Genomic DNA, 17,077 nt, shown 5'->3' with positions numbered 1-17,077 from the left:
TAATTTTGCTGTGTGAATATTCTCAGATCCTTTAGTAAATTAGCTTCAAACTCTTAATAAGGGCAGCATTTTGGGGGTAAAAATACTTATTACAGTAGTTTCAGTATTGTGTCAACAATTTAGCCAAATACAGGCACTCTAAGGTGCATTGTAAGAATTTGTTTTAGTATTAAGACGAATCCTGGACCCCTAAAGGGTAAACATAAATGACAACTGTTCCAATTTAGTAACTAGCTTTTAGAGCATGGTGCATTAAAAATGCACAGCCACATCAATTAGTAATCACATGACTCCCTACATTCAGATTAGGCCTTCCCCTCTCCTTACAATAAACCTCACCCCTGCCTTCCAGCTGTCAAATGCCAGATATCTGAATGACAGGAGATAGTAATACGCTCAAAATGTGAATGCCTGTGTGCAGACTGTAATTAGAGTACAAAGGAGCTGCACAGGGATTAGTTTGAAGACCAGCTGTCTGTTACCCCTTTGTCAACATTTAAAAATAGGTTTGACTATGTGCTATTCTGTACTATATGTACTCAGCGCAGAATGGGTTCTGGTTATTCTTTTGTTTTTTTTAAAAGCTGTTTTTCAAAAAAGTTATAGAATTTAAAATCTTGATTTTTAAACAACCATAATTCCAAAAAAGTTAGGATGCTGTGTACAATCACTGATTTGCATAAACTGATCTCATATTTTAGTCACAATAGAAAATCAAAAATATATCAAATGTTTAAACTGAGAAAATGTAATTTAATTTTGAAATTAAAGGCAGCAACACGTCTCCAAAAAGTTGCAACAGGGCAACAAAAAGATGGAAAAATTGTCGAACAATTTGAGAATAATGTTCCTCAATGTAAAAATATATCATAATCTACAGTACCTAATATCAAAAGATTTAGGGAATCTAGAGAAATCTTGCAAGGAACAAGGCCAAAGCGCACTTTTGGATGCCCGTGATCTTTGAGCCCTCAAACAGCTCTGCATTAAAGCCATGCATGATTCTGTGATGGACATCACTGCATAGGCTCAGGAATACTCCCAAAAATCATTATCTGTGAACACAGTTTGCCATGCCATCCAAAAAAGCAAGGTAAAGCTTTGCTATCATGCAAAGAAGAAGCCATATCAGAACATAATCCAGAAACGCCACTGTCTTCTCTGGACTAAAACTTATTTAAAATGATCTGTTGCAAAGTGGAAAACTTTTGTGGTCAGACAATTTGAAATTTGCATTTCTTTTTAGCAACCATGAGTACCGCATCCTCTGAACTTGAGAGAGACCTCCTGGGTTGCTATCAAAATTCAAAATTTTCAGTTTGTTTTCATGTTTATAGCAAAAAATAAAAAGACCCAGTGGTGCTCAAATACCACCAAAAGAAAGCTCTATTTGTGTGGGGAAAAAAGATAAAAATGTAATTTGTGTTTGGTGTTACATGGGCAGTTAAAATTAGCACAGTGCTGAATAGCAAAAAATGCCCTACTCATGAAGGGGGTAGGAAGGACCTACAAGTGCTAAAAGAAGAGGGGATGCTACACTGGTAAACATGGCCTGTCCCAACTTTTTTGGGACCTGTTGCTGTCATCAATTTTAAATTACCACATTTTTTTTTTTCATAAAATGGTACATTTTCTTGGTTTAAACTAGGGATTGACCGATTATCGGCAAGGCCGAAATGTCGAGGGCCGATATATCGGAATCAGCACCTGGAAGTTACCGATATTGCCGATATTTTCGTGACGTCATTCTGCCTTCTTCTGCCGCCTCCCTCGCCTTGGACAGCCTCGTCTGGAGTCGGGACTAGTCTCGCGGGAGTGTATCACAGTCATACATCCACCCACAGCAGCCCTGTGCCAGCCAGCCACACACACCCACAGGCCCTGTACCAGCCACCCACCCACAGGCCCTGTACCAGCCAGCCACAGGTACTATACCAGCCAGCCACCCACAGGCCCTGTACCAGCCAGCCACCCACAGCCCCTGTGCCAGCCACCCACCCACCACAGGGTGCCAGCCACGTACCACAGGGTGCCAGCCACCCACCCACCACCATAGGGTGCCAGCCACCCACCACAGGGTGCCAGCAAGCCAGCCACCCACCACAGGGTGCCAGACAGCCACCCACCCACCAACCACAGGGTGCCAGAAAGCAAGCCATCCACCACAGGGTGCCAGCAATCCAGCCACCCACCACAGGGTGCCAGACAGCCAGCCACCCACCACAGGGTGCCAGCCATCCAGCACAGGGTGCCAGCCAGACAGCCACCCACCACAGGGTGCCAGCAAGCCAGCCATCCACCAAAGGGTGCCAGACAGCCAGCCACCCACCACAGGGTGCCCAGCAAGCCAGCCATTAAACAAAAAGGAACATGTTAAGTACCAGATTTGTGTCAAAAATTGTCTTTATTTTTCAAAACTTTAAATGTAAAAATATCGGCCGATACCGATATGCGATGGCCAAAATATCAGTATCGGCAACGAAAAACCGATATCGGTCGATCCCTAGTTTAAACATTTGATATGTTTTCTATTTTCTTTTGTGAATAAAATGTGGGTTTATAAGCTTCCCAATTTTTGGTGAATTTGGGTTGTAAACTATGCAATTCGTTTTCGTTTGTCATTTGTATGGTATGTCAGACAAAGGTTTTACTGATTTGATAAAGTTATTTATATACTTTTTTTTCTTTTTTTTTTTAATAAAAATTTATTTTTCCTCTTCTTTTTTTTTTTTTTTTTTGTAGATGAAAACAATAGCGCCTTAGACTTTTCAGGTATGAGGTTAGTAAGCAGTTTTTTTAATATTCATTTCTGTTTTTTGGTCTTGGAATGTTTGTTCTCTAATTATTAGATTTTTTTTTTCTGTAATTCAAATGTTTTCCTGATTTTTTAAAGAGGACCTGTTTTTGCCAATAATTGCTGCTAATTTCAAGCAAAATGTAGCCCATAACTTTCGTAACGCCAGCAGCAAGTCATTTTGCTCTGAAATTATTATTAAAAAAAAAAAACATAAGGACTATATTACAGCTTTTTATTATTATTTATCTAAAATATATACCCTAGCAAGCCTCACCTTTAAAATCCCACCATTTGGTTCACGCCCACCTATTGCGGCCTCTCTGGGGCGCCAATAGAGCCCGCAGGGTTAGTGATACCATCCACTCCTCTTCTGTCCTATGTTTAAACAGGGATGTGGTGTTAGCTTGCTGGGTACATTGGCCAGTTTAGGCATGGCGTCTCTCCTCTTTATATATATTACAGCTTTTGTTTCCTAAGATGTAAGAGTTATACAGTATATGCAGACAATGAATGATCAAACTTATCAAGCACCTTTTGTGATTCCTCCCTTGTTGAACTCTGTTAATGAATGAGCCTGCATTGTCAGGCAGGTTTTTTATTGTTACAGACATTTCGGCTAGTGTGTTGGTAAGCCATATGGTTCAGTGTAATATTTTTTAAAGCAAGATGATTTTTGGTGACCTAAGGGAGCCTTATCAAAGATTGATCCAGCCTTGACTAAATTAATTACTTTTACTGGCTGTATGATTATTGGCTGGTAACACAGCCTTTTTTGGTGGGTAATATAACGATAACTAGACTGAACCTCATTTATAAAAGTTTCTAAGTTACAACTTGCCCCAGGCAAGTCTCTTCTGTCCTACATCAAGTAGTCGGTCAGATTCTATTTGTACAATATATGTAGTGTAAACAAAAAAAACCCATTGGTATTTTCATGATATTTTTTTAGTGCTTCATGAGTAAGGTTTGACCACCTTGAATGTAGCATATCCATTGCTATTTTCTCTAAGGTTCATGTTTGTGCCAGATTATTAACTTTCTTAAGGTCCTGACTTGTCATATCTTTTCAGTACAAATTTCATAAAGACTTATAAGTAACAATTATGCATTTTTCTATTTAGCCCTTCTAGAGAAGAGCATGCTGGTAGTTTCAGTTCGAATCATCTGTCCATTAATGATTCACCTATAAGATCTTTTGTGTCCATCTCGGAGGCTAAAGATTGCCTGGTAGACTTCAAGAAGCAGTTCAGCCGTCCACCTAAACATCAGCAAAACAAAAAAAGACCCCAGCACAGAGGGAAGAGAAGAAGGATGTGAATTTCAAGCTTGGAACAAAGTGCACCTGTCTTTTTTGTAGGAAATTATATGATGACTTGACATTAAAGTGGAGATCTCAAAAAGAGGGGAAGGGGGGAGCAAGGTGATTTTAATGGCACCATAAGAATTTTAGTAGACTCTTACATAAAATATTCTTTATTTGTTAACAAACACAGTAAATTGTTAAAAATATGTATGTAATGTTTACAATCACAAATACATTTGGATGATAGTGTACAAAAGGTCGCTTCACATGTAAGCTCAAAAACCAGGAGACTGCGATTTACGGGGTTTTCCCATATGTGTAAACTTTATTTGTGATTGTAACCATTACATATAAATTTTTTAACAATGTACTATGTTTGTTAACCAATAAAGAATGTTTCATATAGGAGTCTACTAAAATTCTTATGGTACCATTAAAATCCCATTGCGCCCCCCTTCTCTTTTCCTTTTCCCCTTCCCCTCCCTGTTCATACCTGGCAAATGCTGCCTTACTGTTTGCTACTTATTTGGGATGAAGGTACCCTATTAGTTACATATTGTACCTTGAGAAGCACAATCGCTTTTTCCAAAGTGGAGAAGTGGAGATCTCGCCAAAAAATTCTCTTTTATACAACATTGGGGAAAATTCAAAATCTCTATCAGGTTTGTACTGCACTCTATATCCCCATTAGGGATATTTCCTGACTCCCATTGGTAGTGATTATATGTACAGGAACTGAGTGGAAATCTCCCCAATGACAATAACAGCCTGAGAGAGGTTCTAACCCTTATCAAAAGCTAATAAATTATTTGGGTGGTGTTAAACTTTAAACCCCTAAAACCCAGCTACAACCATAAGCGGGCCACAGATGGATCAAAATTCCAATCCATCTATGGACAACCGACTTATAATGAAATTTTTTTATCTATCTATGGACAGGCCATTTGTACTGAAGTCAATCTATCTGTAACTCTGAAGGATCTGAATCCAGTTCAGAAACTGCTGTTTGAACCCATTGGAGACATTCCCCTCTCTCTATTCCTATCCTAATGGTGGTATTCTTTATAGCCCTCGCTATTAAAGGGGGTGTCTGAACTGGAGGCTTCAAGAATCTTTTTCATTCTACATTTAAGTAGTGTTGAGGTGCAGGACTACCTTTTTGCCTATTGTAGTTCTACCTTGCAGTTAAACCAGGACATCGTTCTCCTGTCCCTCTAACTGGTTCATGTTTACCAAAAGTAAAATTCCCTCTATTGTCTGAAAGTTTTTCAGGTAGTAAATCTCTCTCTCAGCAGCTGCTCTTTGTAATTCTGGATGGCCCCCCTTCTGGGTATACCAGCTTATTGATCACCATCTAGTTCTATATGGCTTGGCAGACCATCATACAAACTTTGAAGGGGTAACCCTTCCTCTCAAGGTGTACTCTACTAGATCTGTGAGTACTTCTTGCTCTTTTCAGCATCAAGGCGTTTTTCCCTGTTTGCAGTGTCACCATCTGGTCTTCTGTTTTCTTTTTCTAAATTCTACTGAGCAAATATTCATACCACTTCAGGAGCTAGATCCTTAATGTGACTCTTTGAGCTGCAGGTAATCCCCAGAATATTTGTATTGTTTTTTCGTAGGTCTGTTTCTTTGTTGCCATGTTCCTCCTCACTCCGTTGGACTGCTTTTGGACATCCCAACAGTTTAAGAATTCCAGTGTCCCTAAATAGATTAGAAATAAATAAAAAAAAAAAAAAGTTTTTACTGTAAAATTACTTTTCATGGAGTCCATTAAGACAGTGGTCCTCAACCCTGGTCCTCAGGGCCCACTAACAGGCCAGGTTTGCAAGATAACTGAAATACATCCCAGGTGATATAATTTGCTGTTCAGTGATTGCAGTACTATAGTCTGCATCTCCCCAAGGTAATACTTAAAATCTGGCCTGTTAGTGGGCCCTGAGGATCGGAGTTGAGGACCACTGCATTAAGAGACACAAGTCCCTCCCCTCCATGTTTTGGTACTACTTTGATGTTGTGGGCAGGGTTATCCTTTGCTGGCCATTAGTTTTAGTTTTTTTTTTTTGCCAATTTCTGTTTCCCCTATATGACACCTTATAATCTAACAATATAAGAATTCCTGTGTCCCGCAGTGGACTCCATGAAAAGGATTTTACAGTGAGTACAAAGGTTTATTATCTCAGATTGTCTTCCAACGTGTTTGGGAGGCATGAGTGGCTCAAAATCCCATGAGAATGCTCTCTTATGATATTTTAAGTGTCCAGCTCTCCCATGAGGCATGCTAAGTTCACCTGGAAGCGTCCAAAGCTGGACTGGGGTATATTTTATTTTGTACTTTATGGCTTTTTTAAAACCATTTGATTTTGGGATGTGAGCGGTGGGGGGGGGGGGGTGGTTCTGTGACTAAAGTGGATCTTCATTTTGGAAGATCTGCTTTAAAATCGCTGTGATGCAATATCAAAAATGTAGGTTTTTCTGTATGCAGATTTACATTATTTATGATTCCAGTAACACATATTTAGATCTTTGTGGAACATACCTTTCTGTACAGGAGAATTTTTTCCATCTTGTAATCTATATGTCTATATATTTCTGTTTTTCTTAGAGCCATGTAATGAGAAAGAACAAGTTCAAGTATTCTATGCTTTTTTTCAAAGTGCCTTGATATTTATATATGTAATATATATAGTGGTATTTTATTTTTATTGTCAACCTGGAATTATATTGTCACATCATTTTTTTACATTTATGACATTGTATAGAAATAAGTAAAATACAATTAAACACCAGCTGTTTAATTTCAGCTCTGTCTTAATTATTTTGGGCATCAGAGGAGAATCTGATGGTCGGGCATATTCAGACCTTTTTTGCTTCATATCGGTTATGAGATATACACTATATTGTCAAAAGTATTGGGACGCTTGCCTTTACACACACTTTGTTGGCATCCCAGTCTTAGTCAGTAGTGTTCAATATTAAGTTGGTCCACCCTTTGCAGCTTTAACAGCTTCAACTCTTTTGGGAAGGCTGTCCACAAGGTTAAGGAGTGTGTCTATGGGAAAGCTTGATCATTCTTTCAGAAGCAAATTTATGAGGTTAGGCACTGATGTGGATGAGAAGGCCTGGCTCGCAGTCTCATATTCATCCCAAAGGTGTTCTATCAGGCTGAGGTCAGGACTCTGTGCTGGCCAGTTAAGTTCCTCCACACCAAACTTGCTCATCAATGTCTTTATGAACTTTGCTTTGTGCACTGGTGCGCAGTCATGTTGAAACAGGAAGAAACCATCCCCAAACTGTTCCCACAAAGTTAGGAGCATGAAATTGTCCAAAATGTCTTGGTATGCTGACGCCTTAAGAGTTCCCTACACTTCTCAGGGGCCAAGCCTAACCCCTGAAAAACAACCCCATGCCATAATCCCCCCTCCACCAAATGATTTGGACCAGTGCACAAAGCAAGGTCCATAAAGTCCTGACCTCAACCAGATAGAGCACCTTTGGAATTAATTAGAGCAGAGACTGCAAGCCAGGCCTTCTCGTCCAACAACATCAGTGCCCAAGCTCACAAATGCGCTTCTGGTTCATGTGCGTGTAAAGATAGGCATCCCAATATGCCTGGTGGGATGGACTAACTCAATATTGATCCCTACGGACTAAGACTGGGATGCCATTAAAGTTCATGTGCATGTAAAGGCAGCATCCCAATACCTTTCACATTATAGTGTATATTGTCGTTGCCATTTGCTGATTGCCATCCTAAAATGCTATACTGACTGCCTTTTGACTCTTTAGCTTTCAAGACTTTGAAGTCACTATCTGCTGGCCATCTCTTTCCATAACTTCCTGGACACCCTGCATGCCTTTTGCAGCTTCTCCTCTGCTGTCCACTTTGAATTTCTAAGGACTATATCCTTTGTACCTTGCTGCCTGTACTGACTGTGCCGCCTGAAATTCCTTGTCTCATCTCTGTAGGTTCTGTGAAATGTGTGACACAGCAGCTCCTACACACAGATCATAGTGAATACGTTTCAAAGAATTCGTGGAATTTCACTCTCTCGATTAACATTGACTTGTTTTAACAACCCACTGGTGGAAGGTGCAGGCAAGATCACATACCTGTATGTCTGCTCTTTCTTCCCGGTTCAGCAGACCCCTGCCGAGCCATGTTCTGATTGGACACAGCATGAGCTTGGCAGCTAATTTCGGCCAATGATTTTGGCTAAAGTCAGCTGACTGCCTGTGTCCAATCACACACAGAGTTCTGTGTTTACAAACTGTGAACAACAAACTGTCTGTTTCTTCTCCCTGAAAAGCAGGGAGAAAAAAACAGCCAGAAATTAAAGATAAAGCAGCACACATTACACATTGTTAGGTACACAGTTAACCCCTTGATTACCCCTTGATGTTACCCCTTCCTAGCTATTGATTGTCATTAGTACAGCTTCAGTGTACAGTATTATCACTGATCACTGTATTAGTGTCACTTGCAATGTCTGTGTCAGTTAGTGAACCCCCCCAGATAGTGTCTGTTAGAGCTAGATTGTGCCCTATCACAGTTCCACTATAAGTCACTGATCACCTCCACTATAGTGTCTATAGCTGTGTAAATTCCCGTATATACCATAGTTTGTAGACACTATACATTTCGCACAAACCAATTAATACACACTTTTTTTTTTTTTCTTTTTCTTTTTTACCTTTTACCATCAACATGTAGCAGAATACATTTTGGCCTCAATTTATGAAGAGATTAGATTTTTGGATTTTTTTTTTTTTTATTGGATTTATAACAAAGTAGAAATGTATTTTTTTTCTAAATTTTCTGTCTTGTTTTTATTTATATAATAAAAAAACAATTAAAAACCCAGTGGTGATCAACTACCACCAAAAGAAAGCTCTATGTGTATGAAAGAATATAATTTTGTTTGCATACAGTGTTGCATGACTGAGCAATTGCTAGTTAAAGTAGCACAGTGCTGAATAGCAAAAAATGTTCTGGTCATGAAGGGGGTAAAACCTTCCGGAGGTCAAGAGGTTAATCCTTATGCTGCTAGCATTCGTAAATAATTTGGGAACTATATCATAATACTTTAATTTTTTTATTAAAAAGGAATTTAATAGCCTTTTTGGGTTTGTAGTGCTCAGGTGCAGTGTATTGCTTTAAGCAAGTAAAAGACAACAAAAAAAAGCAAGCAGCAATTTTTAAATATTTTTTCTATGTTATGTTAATGGGAACATGCAACAAATATAATGTAGTTGCTATTTTACTTCAAAAGTGGAAATACAATTTAAGCTAGAAATAAATAATTTTCCATATCTCAAAAGTGTGCATGCCTATCTACACAACAGAAATCATTGACACAAGTAAGACTGCAATAGTTCTGAATAATCAGCCTCTTAAGCCTGGTACACACTATTTTTTTTTTTTTTTCGTTCAGCCCGGTGGGTTGAACATAAATGATCTGTCTGCTCCAGTCGGAGCAGCAGTACTAATGATCGAACGTTAGTACTATGATCTCTCCCGCTGAGCTGTTGTGTTCTGACAGGGGGACACTCTGGTCAGCCCTCTCAACCATTGGCTGAGAGCGCTGATCGGAAGCCAGGTGCTACTGGTTTTCCAGCATGCTGGTCCGACAAGCCAGCTTGTATGTCAGACCGGCTGACGTACACACGGGCTGAATGTCGGCCAGTTTTTATTGAACCAGCCAATGCCTCCTGACATTCGGCCCATGTGTGTAGTAGGCATTCTAATAGAACATTCATCAAAGAGCCATCAGTTGCAGTTGTCTGGTAATACCTTGAAGTTCAAACAGACATCCTAGCCATTACATGGTCTGCACAGTAAAAGATTTCATAATGAACAGGGCAAACGCATGTACTCTTCCTTTTCTGGCAGTTGAGAGGTTTCATTCTACGGCGAAGCTTATTGTGACTTTTTGGCCTACCTGCCTTTCCCTCAAAGCCATGCCTAGGTCCCTTCCACCTCAGGCCTGGTCAACAGACTGCTGTATTCTAAGTGAAATATGCCATGGTGACATGAAATTGCAAACGTGAAACATTGAAGTAATTCTGCTGTAAATTGAGTACTTCTATTCAGCGGTCTTCTCTTCACCCTTGACTACGTTCTTCTCTTTCTTCATCTAGAGAAACTCTAATATCCTTCCCATGCTTGTCAATGAGTAGAAGCGTGTGACCAATATTAATGCACTAGAAGGTATGGCCCAGAGTACGAAATAATGAAATATATATGAGGCAATTACTTTTTAAACAGACATTTTCCCTTTAAGCACAAGTTCTGCTCATTAACTTCCAGGTTCTGCTTTGGATTCCACAGATTGCTGCTCCTTTCCTAAAGTGAATGAGCTTAGTGGATATTACTAAGCATTTGTCTGCATTCTCTGTTTACAGGGACATCTGTGAAATGACAGCTACTGAAATGTGCAATGATGTTTGAAATATTCATATCAAATCAGTTCAATGCAGTGTCTGAGAAGTGTTTAGCTCATGTCTGTCTGCATCAAGGCTCATTTCATCTGTAACTCCCTGAGGTCCTCTTAAAATATGGAGCAACCTCAATAATCCAAAATAATTGCTTAACCAAACAGGTACAAGTGTTTGTTATCAAGTTAACCGCTATGTAGTTTGATTCTGCAGAACAACAGCATTATCTGAAACCATTAAAAGGGCACAGCCCCTATAAAAGGAATCCATGTGTGTGGAGCTTTTCTCACACTGTCTTGTGGTTATTTATGTATTAATTCAGAAATTGTCAAACATTTTATATGATGTTTTTTCACAAGTTTATGAATGCTGCATTTCCCATCTGTGTTGTTAATTTTAAAATGGATGGAAAATATATTAATAGTTTTACAAGTGCGCATATAAAATCGTATTCCGCAATGCGAAACACATTTCCTCCTATTCGTGGATTAATGTGTTTGATTTTAAATGTGGTACAACGATTTCCCTAATTAAAATTCTATCTCTAGCAGATCACTGGTTGCACCTCCATGCAGTATGAGTTGGAGAATAAGACTGAGCAGAGTGTGCCGGTATTTGCACCCTAATGTAAAAATACAATATGATTGTTTTTCTTTTTCTTTTTTTTTTTTTCCGAGGGCAGTATAGGGATTACTTAATGAGATTTTTGTTTTCCTGCATAGTTTTTCTGCCTTCCAAAGTGTTTAAATAGAATGCCTTATGGAGCTATTTAAGCATTTAGGAATGGCATTACTGAGAGGAGGTCAAGTCAAATAGAGACAAATGGTTACAAAGGTTAAAATAGACACAAGCCCATTATGTTGTGCTTACAAAAACAAAAAACACACAATGGGGGGATTCAGTAAGAAATGCTTTTCTGGCATTATGGTGATATTAGAAAGTTCTGGGCCAAATTCATGAAAGCCGTGTGAGTTTCTGGCTATTCGGGTATTTGTTATGTGTGATACTTTTACATTTTGGTGTTCTGGTTGTTATAAATTCATGAAGATATACCACCATATCTGTTATAATACAAGTGGTGTTAACAATGACCACATACAATATTTTTTTGGAGTAAATTGTGTCGCATGTGTAAGTATTGTGTTGAAGACTAAATTCTGCATGGGGCAGTTCTGCAACGAATTCATATACACCTTACCAACAGTCACATGAATCTGTCACAATTTGCACCATTTCTTGCACAGATTGGAGATACTGTATATACTCAAGTACAAGCCGACCCGAATATAAGCCGAGGCCCCTAATTTTACTTAAAAAAACTGGGAAAACGTATTGACTCGAGTATAAGCCTAGGGCGGGAAATGCAGCAGCTACTTGACTCAACTGGACCACCACGAGACCCAAAACAGGGGCTGCGGGCATGGTGCAGGGGCTGCGGACATGGTGCAGGAGATGCAGGGCTGTGGGCATGGTACAGGAAATGGCACAGGAGATGGTACAGGCATGGCACATATATGGCACTGATGGTACAGGAGATGCAGTGCTGCAGGCATGGTACAGGAGTCTCACTTACCTTTACCTGCAGTGCTGCGCAGGAGTCTCACTTACCTTTCTGGCTTACATTTAAAAATGGCACCAACACGTCACTGCGCATGCGCCGTCTGCCCGGGAATATCCGAACATGTACGGCTTTCCCGAGCGGCGGCGGCGCATGTGCACTGACCGGGGAAAAGGTAAGTGAGACCGCGACTCGTGTATAAGCCGAGGGGGGCTTTTTCAGCATGAAAAAACATGCTGAAAAACTCGGTTTATTCTCGAGTATATACGGTACTTCTAACAAATGTCTATGACCTGATTGTACCCTCAGAACTCCTAGCTCATCCAGATCAAGGCAAAAACATTTTTCTCTAGCGCTCATCGACAGACGTAGTCCTCGGTGATACACCACCTTCGGGTTATGTTACCTCCGCAGGAGCAGGACTAGACAGGAAATTAAAAAGCTCTGGCCACACCCTAGGGGCAGTCCCAGAGGGTATATCCTCTCTCTCTCTGCCTCAGCAAATCAGTTATTTTCTGTCTAGTTAGGAGTAAGGACCTAGATACCTTGCTGGGATCTTAGGTCCTGGCAAGAAATTTTTTTCTAAAAGGATTTTTGGACAGCTTTTTTTCTCCAGTGTTCCTGTGAGATCTTCAAGCAAGAAAGCTGAACTGGGCGACGGGCTGGATGTTGAGATCCGGTGGTCACCCCAGTTCAGCCTACGAGCGCGTGCAGGCCATAGCTCCGCGCTGAGTCGGCCGCGACAAAGTCCCATTAAAGGACTGAACCCGCGAGTTAAACGTCTCGCTGAAACGCCAAAGACCATGAGTCACGGCGTCTGTATCGGTCGACAGCCCTCCCGCCCCGGTGGAGAGGGGTACTGTCAGGAGTTGGTGCCCGCCTGGTTCCGGTATGGTGAGTAGTATGTTCCCCCTGTTTTCCCTGACGGGTTTTGTGGTGAACGCGGGCCCCTCTCTGTATGGTAAGAAAGAGTTTCTTTCTATCCTATAACATGTCACAAATCCTCCTACTTTGAGTGTGATTTTATGTGTGCAAAAGCCAGGAGGCTTGGTTTGGGAGCTAACAATCTATTGTATACATGTTTTAAAGATGTAATCTGTGGCATTCTGGGAATCTTATGGGTTAAGTATAAGCTACCTACCAGTCAGAAGCCATGGACATGTAGACTGCCTTCCAAGTCAGATCTCCAGCTAATAGCAGGCCTCCCGAACGGCCATGCGGTCCGCCAGGGCCGGTACCGCCAAACACGCCAGATCCCCAGGCAGAGAGAGTGTTGTGTGCCTGCAGCACACCGCTAGTCAGCACAGGCCGCCGCCATTTTTTTTGCTGGATCGCACGAGCCGCCATTTTGGCGTAGCCTCGTGTCTCCAGCATGGGGGCGGCCATGTTTTAGGTGATTCTACACCTCGTGGAGCTTGGGGGAGGCGCCGGAAGGCGTACAGAGGGGCGGAGCCGCCTCCTTTCTTCCTGGGCAGCCAGCCAAAAGACTTCCTGTTTGTCTAAGACAGCGCTGTAAGCTGTTGCAGTTCAACTCTGAACATCAAGTGGTGAGCCTGGGGGTCTATCTCTCTCTCTCTCGATCGATAGGGATCCCTAGCAGGTAACACTAAGGGGTTTTTTTGTGGCGCTGAGGGTCAAAAAAAAAAAAAAAAAAAAAGTTTTTTCTTTACTTTGAATTATATCATCCAGGAAGTAACTGGAGTTATTATGGACCCTGCCACACAGATTCCCCCACCTGTTTCCCTCGAGGGGGCCTCGGGACCCGCCGGTGTACAGAGTATAGAGTCATTTACAGCAATTTTGGAGTCCATGGTGGCTCGGGTGGAGGCGGCCTGTCAGGGACGGGGTCAAGGAAGCGACCCCCGCTTACCCCTATACCATCTGACACCTCTGACTCTGATTCAGAGATGGTCACTGCAGTTGCAGGTTCCTCTGCAAGGGCTGCTATCCCAGGTAAAGCCCCCTCAGACAGTGAAGAGGACGCTTCTTCTCCTGCTATAATTCAGGAAGAAGCATTGGTGGACGCACTAGTTGTGGCAGTGCAAGAAACCTTAAAACTTGAGGCTTTACCGGCAGAGGCAACTGAAACAGAGAGGCCTTTTGGGACTAATAAGCCCATCAAGACGGCGAAGGCTTTTCCTGTACCTAAATGTTTTGGAAATCAGATTAAAGGAGAATGGGAACATTCTAAACGTACCTTTACTATTTCCAAGCGTATTGCTAGACGCTATCCGTTTGAGGAATCCATCATTAAGAAATGGACGGTACCACCAGTCGTGGATCCGCCTATTTCCAGGCTGAATAAAGCCACGGTTATTCCAGTGGAGGACACTTCGTCCTTTAAGGATCCGGTGGATCGAAAGATAGAAGCGGAGTCCCGCACTATCTTTTCTCTGATAGGGTCAGCATTTAGACCAGTAATTGTTATTGGTCTAGTTTCCCAGACACTTACAGAATGGGCGAAGATGGTACGCCAAGATCTTAGGGGAAAAGATATTCCCCAGGAGACATCTGATTTGATAGAACAGATCATACAAGGGCTACGGTTTATCTGTGACGCAGCCTTGGACACTACTCCCTTGTTAGGGCATGCATCTAAGTTAGCAGTGATCCTCAGACGTGTGCTGTGGTTAAAATGCTGGTCAGCTGACCTAGGTTCCAAAAAGACTTTGACCAATCTCCCTTTCCAGGGGAATCGTCTATTTGGAGCCAACCTAGATGAAATCATTAAGGATGCCACCGGGGGCAAGAGTACTTTTTTGCCACAGGCTGCAAAAGCTAAGGAACCTCGCAACAAGCGAGGACCTTTCTTTACCGCCCATAAAGGACGCCCGGCTGGTACTTCCGGGAAAGGCAAGACTCCTCCAGGAGGGTTCAAGAAGGGCTGGTCGGACAAACAGAGGACCAACCCAGCCAAACCCGAAGTAAAGGAGTACACAGCCTGAAGGTGCGCCCCCACCCAATTTCAGGGTGGGGGGACGTTTTCACCGGTATTCAGGACATTAGATCGAGCATCAACCACTACTACCGGTGCGATTCTTCCCTTCCAACATTTTAGTACAGGAAGCGGTAGTTACCGTTCCCTGTATAGATCTTTTCCTTTACCTTTTCCTAAGATTAGTCCCGATACCTCACAGGAATCGGATCTGATTGACCAGATAGGCCAAGTAGCCTCTAGTCGGGTGACTTCGGTCCCTGAGGTTCAACCAGAAAAGATCACCTTGCCTGATAACTATCAGGTATCTGATAAATGTGTGGGAACAGAAAACGACCAGACTTTCTCGGATGGTCGGGGCCAGATACCTCTAGGGACGCCTGGTTCAGATCCAATCAGCGCCAGTGGTCCTAGAAATTCTAGGCTGGCCTCTTCAAGCCGGCCTGGCCGACTTGGACAGGTTAGTCGCAGACGTTCCGTGGGAACTTCGTCTCAGGGAGTGTCTGTAGTCTCAAGGACCTATTTACCTTCGTGCTTTACAGTCGCTGGTTTTAATGGCCTGGCCATTGAGACCCAAGTACTGAAGGACAGAGGTTTGTCTACTTCTGTCATTCCTACCCTTATTAAAGCAAGGAAAGCGACTTCCAGCAAAGTCTATTATCACACATGGAAGACTTATATTGCGTGGTGCGAATCTTTAGGATTTCCTCCACGTACCTATTCGGTGTCTCGAATATTGGCCTTTTTGCAACAAGGGGTTGAGCAGAAGCTAGCCTTGAGCACCATCAAGGGTCAAGTTTCAGCATTAGCAATCTTCTTTCAGAAACCTTTAGCTACCAAATCCTTGGTGCGGAATTTCATCCAGGGGGTGCGGCACCTGGCTCCTCCAGTCCGCGCGCCCTTACCGCCCTGGGATCTTAATTTGGTTTTGTCGGTTCTACAGAAACCTCCCTTTGAAAACATCAGGGAGATTCCCTTGCTTACTTTATCCCAGAAGGTGGTCTTCTTGGTGGCTATTACTTCTGCTCGCAGGGTGTCAGAACTGGCTGCATTATCATGCCAGTCTCCATACCTAGTCATTCATAGGGATAAGGTAGTACTTCATCCTAAGCCATCTTTTCTTCCTAAGGTGGTTTCAGATTTTCATCTGAATGAAGATATTGTACTACCTTCCTTGTGTCCTCAGCCCAAGCATCATCGGGAACATGCGTTGCATTCCTTGGATGTGGTTCGGGCAATCAGGGTATACCTGAAAGCTACGGAATCATTCCGTAAGACGGATTCACTTTTTGTGATCACGGAGGGGCCCAGAAAGGGGTTGCCTGCATCTGCCGCGACCATTGCCAAATGGATTAGACAAACGGTGGTACAGGCTTATTCTATTAAGGGTCAGAGTCCTCCGTTCCCTGTTAGGGCGCACTCCACTCGAGCGCTCAGTACTTCCTGGGCCTTTCGCCATCAGGCGTCAGTGGTCCAGGTATGTAAGGCGGCCACTTGCTCGTCGGTACATACCTTTACTAAATTCTATAAAATTGATGTGACGGCATCGGCGGATGCCTCATTTGGCCGCAAGGTTTTGCAGGCTGCAATTTGAGGAGACCGGTGGTCTACCTCGAGGGTTTTTTTTTTCTGTTTGAAAAATTTTTTTGTTGAGTCTCATCATTAAGGATGAGCATTGTAAACTTCTAGTTGGCACCGGTTGGGCCTTCTAGATTGGGATTTGATTTCCATTTTCCCACCCCTCAGTCGTGATACTGCTCTGGGACGTCCCGAAGGTGGTGTATCACCGAGGACTACGTCTGTCGATGAGCGCTAGAGAAAAATGGATTTTTGTAAAATCTTACCGTAAAATCCTTTTCTCTTAGCTCATCGACAGACGTAGTCCCCGCCCCTCTGTTTTGGAGTTGGGTTGGGTTAAATTCTCTAAGCACTGCTTTTTCACATAACTGATTTGCTGAGGCAGAGAGAGAGAGGATATACCCTCTGGGACTGCCCCTAGGGTGTGGCCAGAGCTTTTTAATTTCCTGTCTAGTCCTGCTCCTGCGG

At 42.4% G+C, this 17,077-nt stretch overlaps 2 protein-coding genes across 2 annotated transcripts in view; both read left to right on the top strand.

Moving 5' to 3' along the window:
* The window catches only part of UIMC1 (ubiquitin interaction motif containing 1), a 212,504-nt gene extending 208,367 nt beyond the window's left edge, over window positions 1-4,137 (top strand). The window contains exons 13-14 of the mRNA XM_082256084.1: window positions 2,743-2,779; window positions 3,919-4,137. Of these exons, the coding sequence (XP_082112210.1) occupies window positions 2,743-2,779; window positions 3,919-4,114 (233 nt within the window). The 3' untranslated portion in view covers window positions 4,115-4,137. The remainder of the gene's footprint in view (window positions 1-2,742; window positions 2,780-3,918) is intronic.
* The window catches only part of HK3 (hexokinase 3), a 474,982-nt gene that overhangs the window by 62,086 nt on the left and 395,819 nt on the right, over window positions 1-17,077 (top strand). The gene's annotated exons all lie outside the window — the stretch shown is intronic.

This window comes from Pelophylax lessonae, assembly GCF_965119305.1.
Source record: "Pelophylax lessonae genome assembly, chromosome: 4".
In the NCBI taxonomy this organism is placed as follows: Eukaryota; Metazoa; Chordata; class Amphibia; order Anura; family Ranidae; genus Pelophylax; species Pelophylax lessonae.
Note: the sequence above shows the minus strand (reverse complement) of the source record. Positions and strands in the feature narration are given on the sequence as shown.